This window comes from Truncatella angustata (genome assembly GCF_020726525.1).
Source record: "Truncatella angustata strain MPI-SDFR-AT-0073 chromosome Unknown BKA67scaffold_2, whole genome shotgun sequence".
NCBI classification, from domain to species: Eukaryota; Fungi; Ascomycota; class Sordariomycetes; order Amphisphaeriales; family Sporocadaceae; genus Truncatella; species Truncatella angustata.
Window position 1 is genome coordinate 18,561 of NW_025763382.1, and position 14,549 is coordinate 33,109.

The 14,549-nt window shown below is 51.1% G+C and overlaps 5 protein-coding genes across 5 annotated transcripts; 2 read left to right on the forward strand and 3 right to left on the reverse strand.

The window, feature by feature from the left end:
• Positions 1-1,032: 1,032 nt before the first annotated feature.
• BKA67DRAFT_551220 (cytidine deaminase-like protein) lies at positions 1,033-2,320 on the reverse strand. Its single transcript, XM_046101726.1, has 2 exons — positions 1,812-2,320; positions 1,033-1,754 (listed from the first exon to the last, which is right to left on the reverse strand). Exons 1-2 carry the CDS (start codon positions 2,152-2,154, stop codon positions 1,357-1,359), a joined length of 741 nt encoding a protein of 246 aa, XP_045960433.1. The 5' UTR covers positions 2,155-2,320; the 3' UTR covers positions 1,033-1,356.
• Positions 2,321-2,662: 342 nt separating this feature from the next.
• Positions 2,663-4,111, forward strand: BKA67DRAFT_513123 (major facilitator superfamily domain-containing protein; the record flags this gene model as incomplete). Its single annotated transcript, XM_046097539.1, has 1 exon — positions 2,663-4,111. One exon carries the CDS (start codon positions 2,663-2,665, stop codon positions 4,109-4,111), a length of 1,449 nt encoding a protein of 482 aa, XP_045960434.1.
• Positions 4,013-7,493, reverse strand: BKA67DRAFT_148002 (leucine carboxyl methyltransferase 2). The gene is made up of 5 exons (XM_046095100.1): positions 7,351-7,493; positions 7,078-7,287; positions 6,660-7,021; positions 4,618-6,605; positions 4,013-4,563 (listed from the first exon to the last, which is right to left on the reverse strand). The coding sequence occupies exons 2-5, from the start codon at positions 7,254-7,256 to the stop codon at positions 4,114-4,116; spliced, it is 2,979 nt and encodes a 992-aa protein (XP_045960435.1). The 5' UTR covers positions 7,257-7,287; positions 7,351-7,493; the 3' UTR covers positions 4,013-4,113.
• A 1,314-nt stretch (positions 7,494-8,807) lies between these two features.
• BKA67DRAFT_551231 (protein-vacuolar targeting protein Atg18) lies at positions 8,808-10,566 on the forward strand. Its single transcript, XM_046101727.1, has 2 exons — positions 8,808-10,192; positions 10,248-10,566. The coding sequence occupies exons 1-2, from the start codon at positions 8,874-8,876 to the stop codon at positions 10,285-10,287; spliced, it is 1,359 nt and encodes a 452-aa protein (XP_045960436.1). The 5' UTR covers positions 8,808-8,873; the 3' UTR covers positions 10,288-10,566.
• Positions 10,567-11,202: 636 nt separating this feature from the next.
• Positions 11,203-13,358, reverse strand: BKA67DRAFT_531488 (uncharacterized protein; the record flags this gene model as incomplete). The annotated part of the gene is made up of 2 exons (XM_046099389.1): positions 11,203-11,525; positions 11,582-13,358. 2 exons carry the CDS (start codon positions 13,356-13,358, stop codon positions 11,203-11,205), a joined length of 2,100 nt encoding a protein of 699 aa, XP_045960437.1.
• Positions 13,359-14,549: the final 1,191 nt, after the last annotated feature.

Genomic DNA, 14,549 nt, shown 5'->3' on the forward strand with positions numbered 1-14,549 from the left:
GTTACCGGTTGATTCATGTCATCCCAACAGACACATGGCAGAGCACGTCAATATCGGGCCTGCTGCGCCGCACATGCAGGTGCGGCTGTGGGTGTGGAACTGGCAAATTGGTAGCATTCCTCTACGTTCAGCCATTGGGCTTGAAGGGTCACATCAGCCAGATCCTTCCACTGACCCTAGCATGCCATATGTTTCAAGGGGGATACCACGTTCTCCAAAATCGCATAATAACTGTATTCGCAGTAGGCATGCATACCTAGGATCATGTACCAACTTGAATGACATGGCATTTGCTAGGGGTTTATACACAGCTTGGACGTGTCGTACTATTGGCCAAAGCAGCCATATTGTGAGTGAAGTATTACTGTAGGTCTACTGAACATCACAGGACTCATAGCACCGTGGGAATCCTGGTTCTCTACAAAGGAAGAGCAGTCAAGCCGTCTTTGGTATCGGAATAGAAATGTACCCAGTTGAAGAATTGTTTCCGGTGTATTAGGGATGGTATTAAAGAAACCGAACCTCCATAAACTCATCCTACTTAACACAGTACTGGTTTGGGTAAATAGATAAGCAAAGATGTGGAAGAAAATCAAAATTTTAGCCACGACTCAATTTGCACCAAAGTCGCAGGCGGTAATATGCGAGTCATCAAAGGGGAAGGGGGGAAGAGGGGAAAGGGGAAGAAAGCTATAAACAAGCTATCCGAGAAGCTCAAGACAAGCTTACTTCTTCAAATAACGAGGACTACTCTGAATGAAAATAATTGAAGAGCATGAGAGTAGTAAGTGCCCTAGCGACAGCAGGTTGTCAACGGCAATTCCGGAAATGACAGAGTAATTATTGCTCAAATAGGGCATTCATAAATCCTTTAGACGTATGTATAGTTAGCGCCTAATTTCCTTCTACGAAGAGTTTCCATTGCAAAATAATTACTAAGATCAAGTTCCCAGCATCCCTATCAGTGATTTTAGCTGTCCAGCAATGTAGCTAGCTATTACTCCCTGCCAAAACCGATGGACAAGCATACTCGGGGGGGGGGGGGGGGGGGGGGTTTGCCAACACGCTGAACGAGCTTAACGATGGTGCATACATCCTTGGATCGTATCTTCAGGCAGCATAGATGGACTGAGTAGTAGTCTACTTGATCACATCTTCAGGATGGGAAGTCAAAAGATTTGATTGCACCCTCTGCTATTATTCGATTCAAGATGTGGAATCTGCGCCAAGGTGCGATGCTATTCAGTTCATTGTCAGGAAAGCCTTGATCATCATGGCGCATATAGATATGCTAGAGATCCTGTCCTGAGAGACCGAATCTGGTCATTGCTCCCTGCTATCAGGATGGCCAAGCGTTCAATCGGCATGACAACCATCAACCAACCTCGAACAACCCTCCGGGCAAGGAGTTCCCGGAGCAAATTGCCAGCGGAAATAAGGGTCTGTCTCGTTCGCCAAAACATGGCCTATCAGCACTGTGGAATGAGCAAGCGTGTTAGATCGATCAAAGATCTCTTGTGAGGAGATATTCATTTGGTGCCAGCCACTTTTGACCAGCTTATCGATACTTGTGCCGTAAACATATTCCTTAAAACCTGCCCATCGAATGGCCGAAGCACACATCGGGCAGCTCTCAGCATTGGTATAGATTGACAAACTAGTGAATGCCTCCGTGGCTTCTCTAGGAGACAGTTTATATGGCCCGTTAGGGTCAGTTAAAATGGTCGTGCAGTTATTGATTGCTGCCACTTCACCTGGCTCGAAAGACACATCAGTAGTGATTTCTGAACACTCTGGTCTTGTGGCCATACCATGAAGTATCGGGTTTCCAGTTTCCCTATTTCCATTCACCCCTGAACAGACCAAGTCGCCCAGTCCCGCGTTCGCGGTGTGGTTTACAATCACCGAGCCAAACCCAGCGAATGGACAAGGTGCACCAAGGGCAATGTTGGCCTGTCGCATCCAATGAGCTCTTGTACTGGGAGGAATCGGTTCTTGTTGACCAGCCATTCCGCCGATGTTGCCTTGCAAGACTGGCATAGACATGACGTACTGCTGCCCGCAAGCGCTCGCCAGTGCTATATTGAGAATTGTCAACCACATCGTTGTGCTGAGCGGCATGCGACTATTCGTGTGACAAGGCTCTTCGGTCATGTGGCGTCGAAGCTAAGGATCTGGAGTTCAGCAGAGGTGATGAAATCAGGGTGCATCGTGCGCACGGGATAGCCACCGATCCTAGGATACACAGATATTGCCGCGATCGCGAACTCACAGCGAAAGTTACAACGAGCTAGATCATATTCCATCGGGACATCGGGACATCGGGCCCCGCAGGCTAATCCTCGGCAGACGGTATACTGATTATCTCCCCCACCGTACCATTCCCGGCTTGTCTACTGGCTGGATTTTGTCTGGCACGTAGCCCAAAACTCCGATATGGACGGCCCTCATGCCCCGGAGACACGTTCCCGGCGGTCTGCCGTGGTTTGACGTCCCTTTAAAGACGGGACGGATGCAAAGTCTGGCGGTGACTGACATTATTTCGGTTACGAATCTTGAATGCTAAATCTATAAGAACTTGGCACTTGACCAAGACACCAAACCACTGCATTTTAATTATTTGGAGCACAAAAGTTGCAACTCGGGCTTTCCCTACGCGACCATGGCCGCGACCGTCCAAGCTAATGCCATAGAAGAGCAGCAAACTACACAGAACTCTAAAGTTCTGGATACTACGACTGTCGCGCATCAGAGCCATGACGCCGAGAAAGCCGATGAGCAAGAACCGCCTCCAGCACAGAGTACCAAGCCATCGCTGGAAAGATGGAACCATCCGCGGATAAATATGTTCCGCTTCTTGGTCACCAATTATTCATTCATTATCATGGGCATGAATGATGCGTGCGTTGGTGCGCTGCTTCCCTATATTGAGGCCTATTACAACATATCCCATACTCTGATGTCTACGCTCTTCCTCGCGTCCTTCGTTGGATACTTCCTCGCGGCTCTCTCCAACAACCTCATACACCACCACCTTGGCCAGCGTGGGGTTGCCATTTCCGCGCCCATCGCCCGCCTCATCGGGTATATTCCCATGTGTCTGCACCCGCCCTTTGCCGCGTTGCCGCCTATAATGCTGTTTCCAGGCTTTGGCAACGGCATCGAAGATAGTGCATGGAACGCGTGGATCGGCAACATGGAGAATGCTAACGAGCTACTGGGTTTCTTGCATGGATGTTATGGCTTGGGTGCGACGATTGGGCCGCTCATTGCCACGGCCATGGTGACGAAGGCTGGCTTGCCTTGGTACCAGTACTATTACCTTATGATTGGGCTGACAGGGCTCGAATTAGTCCTCACTACGACTTCATTCTGGGGTGCGACGGGCGCAGTATATCGGGCTGCGCATGTAGGTGCCAATGGAGGCGCAAGGATAACAACGCGAACAGTCATGAAATCTCCCATAGTTTGGTTAGTGGCTTTCTTCTTCCTGGGCTACGTGGGGGCAGAGGTGAGTCTCGGAGGTTGGATCGTGACATTTATGTTGGTTGTCCGGGGAGCCGAGGCCTTTCAAGCTGGGTTAACAGTAACTTTTTTCTGGCTCGGATTAACTGTTGGTCGGGTGACTTTGGGATTCGTCACAGGGAGAATTGGTGAAAAACTTGCTATTACGGTATATCTGATGCTGTCCATTGCGCTGCAATTGTTGTACTGGTTGATCCCAAGCTTTATTGCATCGGCGGTGTTTGTGGCTTTTGAAGGCTTCTTTCTCGGCCCTCTCTTCCCTGCTGCTGTTGTTGCGGCCACAAAATTATTACCGATAGAGTATCATGTCTCCGCCATTGGATTTGCAGCAGCATTTGGTGGTGGCGGGGCAGCCGTTTTCCCATTTGCAGTTGGCGCCATCGCATCTACCAGGGGCGTCCAGGTCTTGCAGCCAATCATCTTGGCCATTTTCGTATTCATCCTCGTCCTTTGGCTAGCATTGCCTGGTGGTCTTCGGAGAGGCGGGCTTGAACACGCTCGAGACACTGACGAGAAGATTGGTCATCAACTTGAACGTGTATATAAGTGGTTAACACAGAGATCTGGGAAGAGGGAGAGAAGCTGAGCTCATTCATATAACCTCTGTACCAGCTCCCCAGCCAATCTTTTCACGTAGAACTCCCGCATGTCTTCTGGGAGCTTACTGAAAGTATTGACAATCCGGGCAACGTCATGTCGGCCTTTTTCGTATACCGCGAGATCGCGGTTACCATACACATCTCGACCAGCTGCGTAACCATCTTCTAAGCTACGGAAGAAAACATTGACAGCTACACCAAGGTCTGTCTTTGGGTTTGCCGTGTGAAGCCATAGTGGCGGCAAGAACAGTACGTCGCCTGGCGTAAGAATCGCCTCACATGGATGTGTTTGGGCCAACGCCGCTGAGTCTAGCTCTGCAAACACGTCTAGGCTGGAGCTGGAAGCTCCTGGGGAAAACGAGAGTTCCGTGACATCTCCTGGTGGGAATAGAACCAGTCGCTTCGAGCCAATGATCTGACAATAGATATTTGCCATGACCTGAAGGTTCGTGTGAGCTGTTGTAACACGAGTCGTAGAGGAAGAAAAACTCACATCGTAGTGGAGCCACATGTTGACAGGCCCAGAAATTCTCAGCACTGAGCTGAACGAGTGCTCTGCAACAAAAGACAGCTCCGCCGGTAATCTGAACTCATCGGCTAGATCTGGGAAGTCGCGACTAAGACTAGCAGGCTTGTCGGCTGGGTTGTCTTCAGAAAGTGCTCGCAGGTACATTTTCCCACCTTGCTCCGCTTCGCTTAGGAATGTGCCGAATTCTTTCGTCACATACTTGAAGTTCTTGGAGTTAAAATCCATCTTTGCCGACCCTGCTTCATGTACAACGACCTTGCGTTCTTTGCCAACTTTGGAAACCAGGTGATCAGGAGTCCACAAGCTGACGCAGCTACCCAAATCGGTGCGCTCGATGACGACCGGCTTACCGGCCTTCATAATTTCCGCAAACGCTGAAGAGGAATTAAGCTTGACTCTTGGTATAGTCGTCACTGTTGGCCTCTCAGCATGTTCGCCTGAAGTGTTCTTTTGTATAAATACAGGCATATCTGTAAGCTCCATTGTCCGGCGGAAAGACCAGTCCATTCGGCACATGGTATCTTGGTTTCTTGACTCATCGAGTTTCAAGACATAGTGACCTTTGTTCCAAAATGTTCCCGCGGAGAAGCAATTTGCGCCGCCTCCACTAAGCACAACTTGTCCACACGCGTCCTTTGTCGTAGATATTCCGAGCAGCAGTGGTCGTGGTGCCCCTCGAGCATCAATTTGTCCAGCAGAGGTAACGGTCAAAGTCTTGTTTGAGACGTCTACGAACAGGATCTCGACGCTACCTGCCAGGATTTGATTCTCGATTATTCCGCCTATGACCAGTAGTTGGTTGCTTTTGGTCATTATGACATTTGCGCCAAAACGTTCCAGTAGATGGTGCGATCGCAATCTGTCTTGCGGCCCCTCGACCACAAGTGAAGTAAACGCGATGACCGGCTTATCCAGATTTGCCACTGAGAGCTCCCATCGGAGGATCTGTTTGGATAACGTGCCATCGCCCAGGAGCCCACCAGCCAAAATACCTTCAAATACGGCGGAAGGACCGCACAGAGAGCGATTGGTACTTGCTACCATGGAACCAAAAACAGGAACAAAGGTTTGCCCCGTCGCTTCACACTCAACCCAGCCCCTTTCGGGGACGTACAACAGACATTTGTCGGACATAGTCGACGGTCCGACCTTGCCACCAACGACAAGTGCGAGACTCGACTCACCAAGCCTAACGGCTGCATGCCGATATAGTGGCATGGGTAGGTCATGAGTTTTCTTCCAAGACTTCAGGACTTTATCCATCACCCAACAGTCCTTTAGAGGAGCTGATAGAGATCCCCGACCGCCAACCAGAAGATGACCGGAAACCCCAAGGTCGACGACCTGGTGGCATATTCTACTCGGAGGACCAGCTGGTTTGAGTGGGATATCAGTTGTGCCAGAGGCATAGAGATCCAAAGACTTTAAACGACTGGTGCTACCAAGACCATAAATATTGGCGATATATTGATATCCACGTGAGTCCTCGAGCAACAATGGAGCTCCGAAACGTCGTTGACATGTCCGTAACCCCTCCTTGAAGACAGTCTCGATGGCAACATGTGGTAGCTCCTGCTTGGTGGGCGTCGAGAAGTCTGTCTGCTGTACAAGACTAGATTGTTTATGAGCTGGTCCGGTCGTGGCAGATACAACGCAGTAGTGGCTGCCAAATATGGCAAATTCCTCCCAGTCGTCGAAAGGTTCAACCTCATTGATTTTACACCGGTCCTCTGACGAAAGATATTTCTCAGATGACCACGTACTCCACAGGGTTTCAACATGCACGCAAGACCACCCGAGACCAGTAAATCGTTGCTTTTGGGCGTGAAGTGTAGGGTATGCGGCCACGGACTTGAGTGGCGTATTGAGCTTCTCAAAATGACGTAACATGGTCTCTGCAAAAGGATGGTCGGCACTATCAGGTAATATTTGCTCCAACAAGCAGAATTCCGCTATTCATATCAGCAATTTGGGGGGGCAGGTAGAATGATCAAGGGTCCTCCAACCTTGGCCTAGAGAGCTCGCCCATTTGATGACAGCGTCGGCCGCCACCGTCTCCATATATGTGATCGAGACCTCTGCGACGAACATGAATTCGCTTTCGGCCATGTCGACCGTTCGTGATAACGACTGCTGTATTGTGTTGAGGTCCCGTAGGTCACATCCTATTTGGATATACTGATCACTCTCCAACAAAACCAGAGGGTCTTCGGGGACCCGTAAATTTGTCAGCATCGAGTTGAGCCCTGAGGTCTCTTGGACAACTCTGGACTTATTGCTCATCAAATCAGGGAAGTCAATATCAATGAATTTGGCATCCTTGCACGCAGCGGGATATCTCGTCAGGCACTGCCATGGGAGCACGTCACTGCGACGATTAGTACAGCAAGACCTGCAAGTGAGTCTGGGAGGAGCAAGTCATACTATCCAGCGCCGAGGTTGACGACAACCTTCCGCTTCTCGGAAGGGCTTTGGAGGAAATTCCTGACAGCTACATTTATAACATGCAGCTGAAGATGGTAGCCGCGGTTGATGAGGGGCGATCGTTTCTGGAACTTTTTGACAAAGAAGCGGTAGAAATAGGGCTCATCTGGATAATACATGCGCTCGACACTTCTTTTGGAGACGATACTGCTAGTGCTTGTCTATAAGATGGAGATTAGGGACACTACGTGTCACTTCAGGGTGTAGACTTACAGACATGACCGAGTTATCTTGAGATCGGCCCTCCACAGATCGTCCCGTCGATTGCTTCTCTATTTTCGACATGACTGGGACAATCTTGTCAAGATATGCAAGTGACGGCAAAATCGAGCTGCAGAGACGTGTGCATTTGCAACGATGAGTTATGCAAAGCAAGTGTAAGGAAGATAAGTTGTGAAGGCTGGTAGTATGGAGAGCATAGGTCAGGTACAAGGTCCTTCTTCCCAATCACAACTAGACAAATCAGTGTTGCTTGCTCCTTTGAGCCGTCAATTAGCACGAGTGCATAACCATGAACGTAAGGCTGTATAGTCAGTTTGTGAGAATTGCACTGAGATGAGCACTCATAAGACTTAATACTAAGTTGCCTTGGTATGTACTGTACTGTACATGGGGTTACATATGGATGGGTAGGTAAAAATGCTGCAGTGCAGACCCCACCTTTTTTTTGTCGATAGTGGGAAGAAACATGCGAACTTGAGCTTGAGCTTGAGCCCTTGCGAATCTATGTACTTGGTACTCGGTGGATCTCTTATGTAGTCTACATACAGTAGTTTCTAATAAAGCCTCACAGTACTGAAGCTGCGGAAGTGTACGAGTGTCAGCAATCAACACCGAACTTATTGCTGCGGATGCTCTAACCTATCTATGTAGTGATGGCTGAGGATGAGTTGCAACCTGGAATAGGTAGCAGGGACTTGATTGTATTCTGTTGATGGGGATCAATTGGTATGGTAACCTTGGACTAAGGTTAGAGACCAAGATCAGCACATGGGCCAGGGTCAAATACCTTTTGTCAGGGCTTGTAGTCTGAAGTGTTAGCGGGCTGGTGACGCTGACGGCGGTCTTTTGGGGGTGGGGGGGTGTCGCCTGTAGCGAACGCCCAAGTGCACGTAGCACATCACAAGTCGTGATCAATCTTCAAGGCCAGGCAACCAGGGCCAGAACTTTGCTTTTACGGACCTGGAACTGACGCAGCAAACCAGCATTCAACTCTTCTTACGTAGTGAGAGGTGGACATGGGACTTGGACATGGACATGGACCTCGGGATCTTTGACATTTGAAGCTCTAGACTACGGCAGGGTTAGAATAGAAGCTCTCCGAGCTCTCCAAGCTCCTCCAGCCCACCAAAGACCCCCCGAATCTCATGCTTTCCTCACATCATATCGACGCAGCCCCCCCCCCCACTCCATCGCCAACCACCCGCCCGCGCGGGAATGAGATTGAGCTCGACCATAGCGGCAATCATTCACCCTACGGACATATTGTATACAGTAGAAGGAAGATGATGCAAACCCTCCCTGCCTCATCAGTTTGAACACCGCTTTAGCCCGTACATCACGCTATATCATCATATCTCCGTTTGACTCACCTCATTCCACCGCGTCGGCACCGGGCCCGCCGCAACCCCAACCCCAAGCACAGGCACAAGCACAAGCACAAGCATAAAGGACCAGGACAAGAACAAGGACAGGCACAAGCGCAAGCACAAGCACAAGCACAAGTGAGGGCGACAATGTCCAACTCCAACTCCTCGCTCAACTTCATCACCTTCAACCAAGACCACAGCTGCCTAGCCGTCGGCACAGCCAAAGGCTTCCGCATATATCATACCGACCCTTTCTCCAAGATCTTCAGCAGCGACGATGGCAGCGTCTCCATCATTGAGATGCTCTTCAGCACCTCCCTGGTCGCCCTGATCCTGTCCCCGAGGCACCTGATAATACAGAACACCAAGCGTGCCTCCGTTATCTGCGAGCTCACTTTCCCCTCTGCCGTCCTCGCCGTTCGCCTCAACAGGAAGCGTTTGGCCGTTGTGCTCGAGGATGAGATTTACCTATACGATATACAGAACATGTCCCTACTTACGAGTATACCCACCTCGCCGAACCCGAGCGCCATCTGTGCCTTGTCGCCTTCCTCGGACAACTGCTACCTCGCCTACCCACTACCGAAACCGCGCGAGGACGGAGCAGGAGCAGGGGCAGGAGGGGTCGCGGGGGGAGGAGTAGCCGCAGCAGCAGCAGCCGACAGGCGACCGGCACATGCGCCTCCAGCTTCCCTGTACACGCCTGTCACGTCGGGCGATGTCCTGATCTACGATACCCTGACCTTGAAAGCGGTTAATGTCATAGAGGCGCACAAGTCGCCGCTGTCCTGCATCGCCCTCAACCACGAGGGGACCCTCTTGGCAACGGCGAGCGAGACGGGCACCATCATACGCGTCTTCAGCGTCCCGAGGGGTCAGAAGCTGTTCCAGTTCCGTCGCGGCACCTATCCCAGCACAATCTCCAGCATGTCCTTCAACGCCACGAGCTCGCTCCTGTGCGTCTCCTCGGCCACCGATACCATCCACATCTTCCGTCTGCAGCAACCCGGACCGCCTTCCTCCACCGAACCCGCCGCCCGTGATCGAGATCGTGATCGCCTGGCGAGAGGCAGGAGCTACGACAGCGGCAACGACTCCCCGAGCAGCAATACCGGATCCCCTCGCAGCGATATCGCGGAACTGGCCAACCCACCAGCCGTGAACAGGAGGCAGAGCGGCTCCTTTAGCAGCATGTTGCGGCGGTCCTCGCAAATAATGGGCAGCCGTGTCGCCGGTGTCGTGGGCAATTATCTCCCCCAGACCTTCAACGAAATGTGGGAGCCCCAACGGGACTTTGCCCACATCAAGGTTCCGAGACCACCCCAGAAGCAGGGCGCGGGGAGGAGCGTCGTCGCCATGTCCAGCAGTAGTCCCCTAGTCATGGTCGTCACCTCTGACGGCGGATTTTACGTCTTCAATATCGATATGGAGCAAGGTGGCGAGGGGTATCTGGTCAAGCAGTTCTCGTAAGCTACCCATGTCTACTGTCTAGAATGTTCCCAACTAATCTGCTCGCGATAGGGTTCTCGACGTCGACGACAACAGGGATACGACAAGCTAAGGACCGTGCGGCCCAGGCCGGTCGTCTGCAATCTTTCGAGTTCCGTCGGCAGGTGACTGCCGACACACATCGAGTGTGTTGCTTCAGAGAGCGACAGCTCGAGGCTGGTCTCGTCCGTTCATACCTGTCTGCTTCTCGATTACTATATGCATTAGCGTTTGGCGCCACAGTCGGTCATGTTTTATTTCTGCCACGGAGACGGAGGCATCATTATGGGTCACATCGGGCTATACCTTCAGCTGTTGATGCTAAATAGTCACATCTACTTTAATTCGTCATTGTCGTTCTCTGTTGAACCGCTTCTAGCTGTCTTCTTGGCTGTCGCCGAACCTTGATTGCAGTGTTCCTAGTGGATAATCACGTAGGTCCAACCAGAACGCAAGCCATGATGTGATATATTTCCTACTGAATAGGGCAATGCCCTTCCCTGACCGGTAATCCCCAACGTTGTAGACTTGCGTCAACACAAACAACTCAATCCCCAGTTCTCCAGATTTATTAAAACGAACAAATGCCCCGTAGACTACTAGGCCACGGCTTTAGCAGCTCAACACCGCCCCGTAGCGCCAAACCAACCAACTTCCGTTTGATATGACCCTCATGCAAGCCCTTATCGTGGGTGGATTGGATATTAACACAGATGATGGGGTTTAAACTTCGTTCAACCCAGTATGCTTGCCTCCAAAAATGCCCCAACATGATATGTAATGGCGCCATCCAGGCCATTGAGAGCCAGCCTTGAAACCAGGAACGTGACAGAACCAAATCAGCCCCCAAAACAAAGTCGTCCGGAAATTCAAAGTCGTGTCGTCGTGTCGTTGGTAGTGAAAGTATGTAACTCGTAAATTATGTTCTAATCATCGTCATTGCTTCGGCAGCGCCCCGTTCCTCGTCGTTTGGGACTGCATTTTGCCCTTATCGCGCGTAGGGACGGTTCATCAGAGCGATCTCCCGCGATATCTCCGCCCACTCCAGCTCTCTTTTGAAGTCTCCCCTTCGCCGTTCAGCTGCAGATCCCCTTTTGGACTGCAGTAGCTCTTCCCACTTGAGCAATTCGTAGGCAAACCTCAGATGAGGCTGGATGATGACGTTCAGTCGTCTTGCTCTTACGAAGCAATATGCCCGTGGAAGCGAGAGATTCATTTCTCGCATGACTTCAGCAATGCAGATGGTAGCACTTCGCGAGACACCGACCCGGCAATGTACCAGAGTCGATGTGCCGTTGCGCCGTCCACGCTCTAAATCGTCAAGTCAGTCTGGGTGTGTCGGGCAAGCTTGCACCAGGGAGACGTACCAATGAACTTTAAGCAGTTCTCGAACTCGTCAGTCAGCGGGTCGATACCGTTATCCTGAACGCCCTGGACGATTTTGACATTCTCGGGACCCCATTGCTCCAGCTCACCATCTCTCCACATCGGCGTCTCGCCAACACTCAGAATCTGCCTGATCCCCAACGCCTTCAAAAGGTCGGGATTGTTGGCATGGCCTAGATTTCCCAAGTACATATAATCAAGAACACGGCTAGGAAATGAGCCATCCAGGCTCGCCAGCCACTTCGGCTCATCGCGAATCATATCTGTGATCTCGGAAAGAGACTTGTCGGCACAGAGCGGTGATTCTTGAAGCAACCGAGTAGAGATGGCTGTCAACAAGGCAACGTCGGTTGGATACGCGAAGAAGTTGCGTTTCTCTGTGGTGTGTAGATTTAGCCAGGCATCTGGCACGGGTTGGCCGGTGCTATAGCTGTAGTAGGCAATACCAAGCATTGATGACTCAGTATAGCCGTCTGCGCAGTGAATAAGGATTTTCCTTGGTTGAAGAGGCTTGGTTCCGCTAGCATCGTCCTCCATCATACTCAAGTCGCCGTCGAAGTCAAACTGATCCTTGGGCGGCAGGGTTCCATGCGAGAGGTGCCAGATCCATTTACATGTCTCCAAGATCCCATCGGCATCGGCTTGCGACCATGTCGGGGGAGGAATGCTGCCGGAGGATGGGAATTCGATGTACTTGTGTATTATATTGCCATCTGCAGACTCGGCATTCTGGCGCAGCTGTAAATAGTTGAGACGTCCCAGGTCGCTGCACTCAATCAATATATCATACTGCTTTTCTTCGTCGCTGGACGGCTCTGGCGTCGGCCCTAGCCATACGTTTGGCGAGATCTCGGAGGCCTTGGTCATGGAATACATTTCTAAGCGCTCTTGTTGAAAGAAGTCCACAACATCGCCGGTCAGATCGCCGGCACTGTCAATTGAGACTATCTCGGCGTGTTTCTCTTCGAATATGCCAAATGGCGTTGTGCAGATGAATGTGTTGTAGGTGGGAATGGTGTAACCCTGATCATAATGCTTTTCGCGCCATTTTGCTTGTGCAGATGCGATTCTCCAGCCTAGCTCTCGCAGCATGCCGGCATTGTCACCGTAGACGATAATGTCCGAGGTCATGGCCGACTTGGCAGGCTGTATCTGAAAGTTCCTCACTGAAAAGCCCTCTTTGGGATCTATATCTAAGAACTCGCCCTCGGGTGCCGCTTGCAAAAACTCCGAGGGGGCAATGGCTCCCTTGAGCTTGGCGACTGATAGGTCTCCATCAGCCTTGACCACAGTGACGCCCCTCAAACAGGAGGGGGTCTTCTTGAGGGTCCGCCTGCGAGCAATAAAGAAGGCCTGCTGGACGTGGTTGTTCGGATGCAAGCCATGGAACCAAGGAAAGACATGGCAAGGGTCGGGCAAAGGCTGGCGGGAATGGTAGTCCAAGGCAGCGGCGACATCTGCAGCATTGATTTTGTAGAGCGACAGCGAGCCCGATTCGATCCGAGTGAAGTTGTTGGGGGGATAGAGTAAGGAGGCCTGCCGCCACTCGACCTCCTGCAGAGGAGAGGACGGCGGGGTGTTTGGTTCCTGGGCAATGGCGGGCCCGGTGGGACAGACTGGTATGTGTCTATTTGGGATAGGCGGAGAAATAAGGTGTTGTGTGTTGATGGTGTCGAGGGTGATGGGAGATGGTAAGGTGACCATGTCAGAGGAAGATCGGTGGGGCGCGATGGGTCTGGGGAGAGCAATAGTCGCCATAGCTCCAGCCAAGTTAGGTGCGAGACGACGACCTCGACTTCGACCTCGACCTCTGTGATATCCAGCCAGCCAAACAAAGCAATTCGACCCTTAGACTAAGGGTGTTTACGCAATCTGCAATAATGAGCGCAGGGCAGACTGGATTGGATGGGCAGTGTATTCGGTTTATCTTTTATCTTTCTCTCCTTCCTGCGCCACGCGGCCGACCTGGTCTGATGGTGGGTTCGCGGGGTTAGATGGCAGTGTAAGCGTTATGCTGGAATCTTGGTGATGGTCGCGGGTAAGCTGTGTCATGTACGGAACAGCATCCACGGTACGATGCTGGCACTGAGGAAGTGTAAAAGGTGTTAGTGGAACTCAATATCAATCTGCGATAACCCAAGACGACACTGGGGAAATGAAGAGAGAAGCACGAGAGAAAGGACAGAGAGGTGGGGAGGGAATGTCAACAAGTTTCATACATGTCGAGGAGTTATTGATTGGAGGTGCCGTAGTCTTATCGTACAGGACAGGACAGGACAGCAGAATACAGTATGTAGGTAGGTAGCACCCCTGTATATGCAGCGGCGCGGCAGATAACAACGGGGACAGACAGTGCACACAGCAACTGTGTGTGTGTGGGCAGATCCGAATCGGTAGGAAAAAGAAATCCGACAAGCACTATCCTCGTCCCAACTTGTGCTAGGCAGTACCAGAATGCTGAAAAATAGTACGCTCTGTCAATTGAGAAGGAGATAAAAATAAGAACTGGCTACATATGAAGATGGAGTTTCTGACGTTTCCATCTCCACCTCCATGTCTGAGACAATGGGGGGCGTTTGCACACCATTACCCTTGACGAAACCCTTGACGAACGGCGGGGGAGGGGTAGGGGGGTATGAGGGCCAGATTCCAGTAGTGTCCGTGATGGATGCCGTTCCCTGCTTGCAGCTACTTGTACTCATGTCATGTAGGTATAATAGGCATATATTGCCAGAAAGGCATATGAGGATCCAATCCTTGACTCAACTAACACGTGTAATACCAATTCCGGCCCAAACAGAACACGAAACATCTCTTGAACGGCAATTTTATAAAACAATTAAAAGATTAAAACAAAATAAAAAAGTAAAACATCTTGGTTACATCGGATTCTTCTGACCTCCTCGTCTATGTTTCTCCCAGCGAGGCCCGGCTCACAACAGCCAGCTT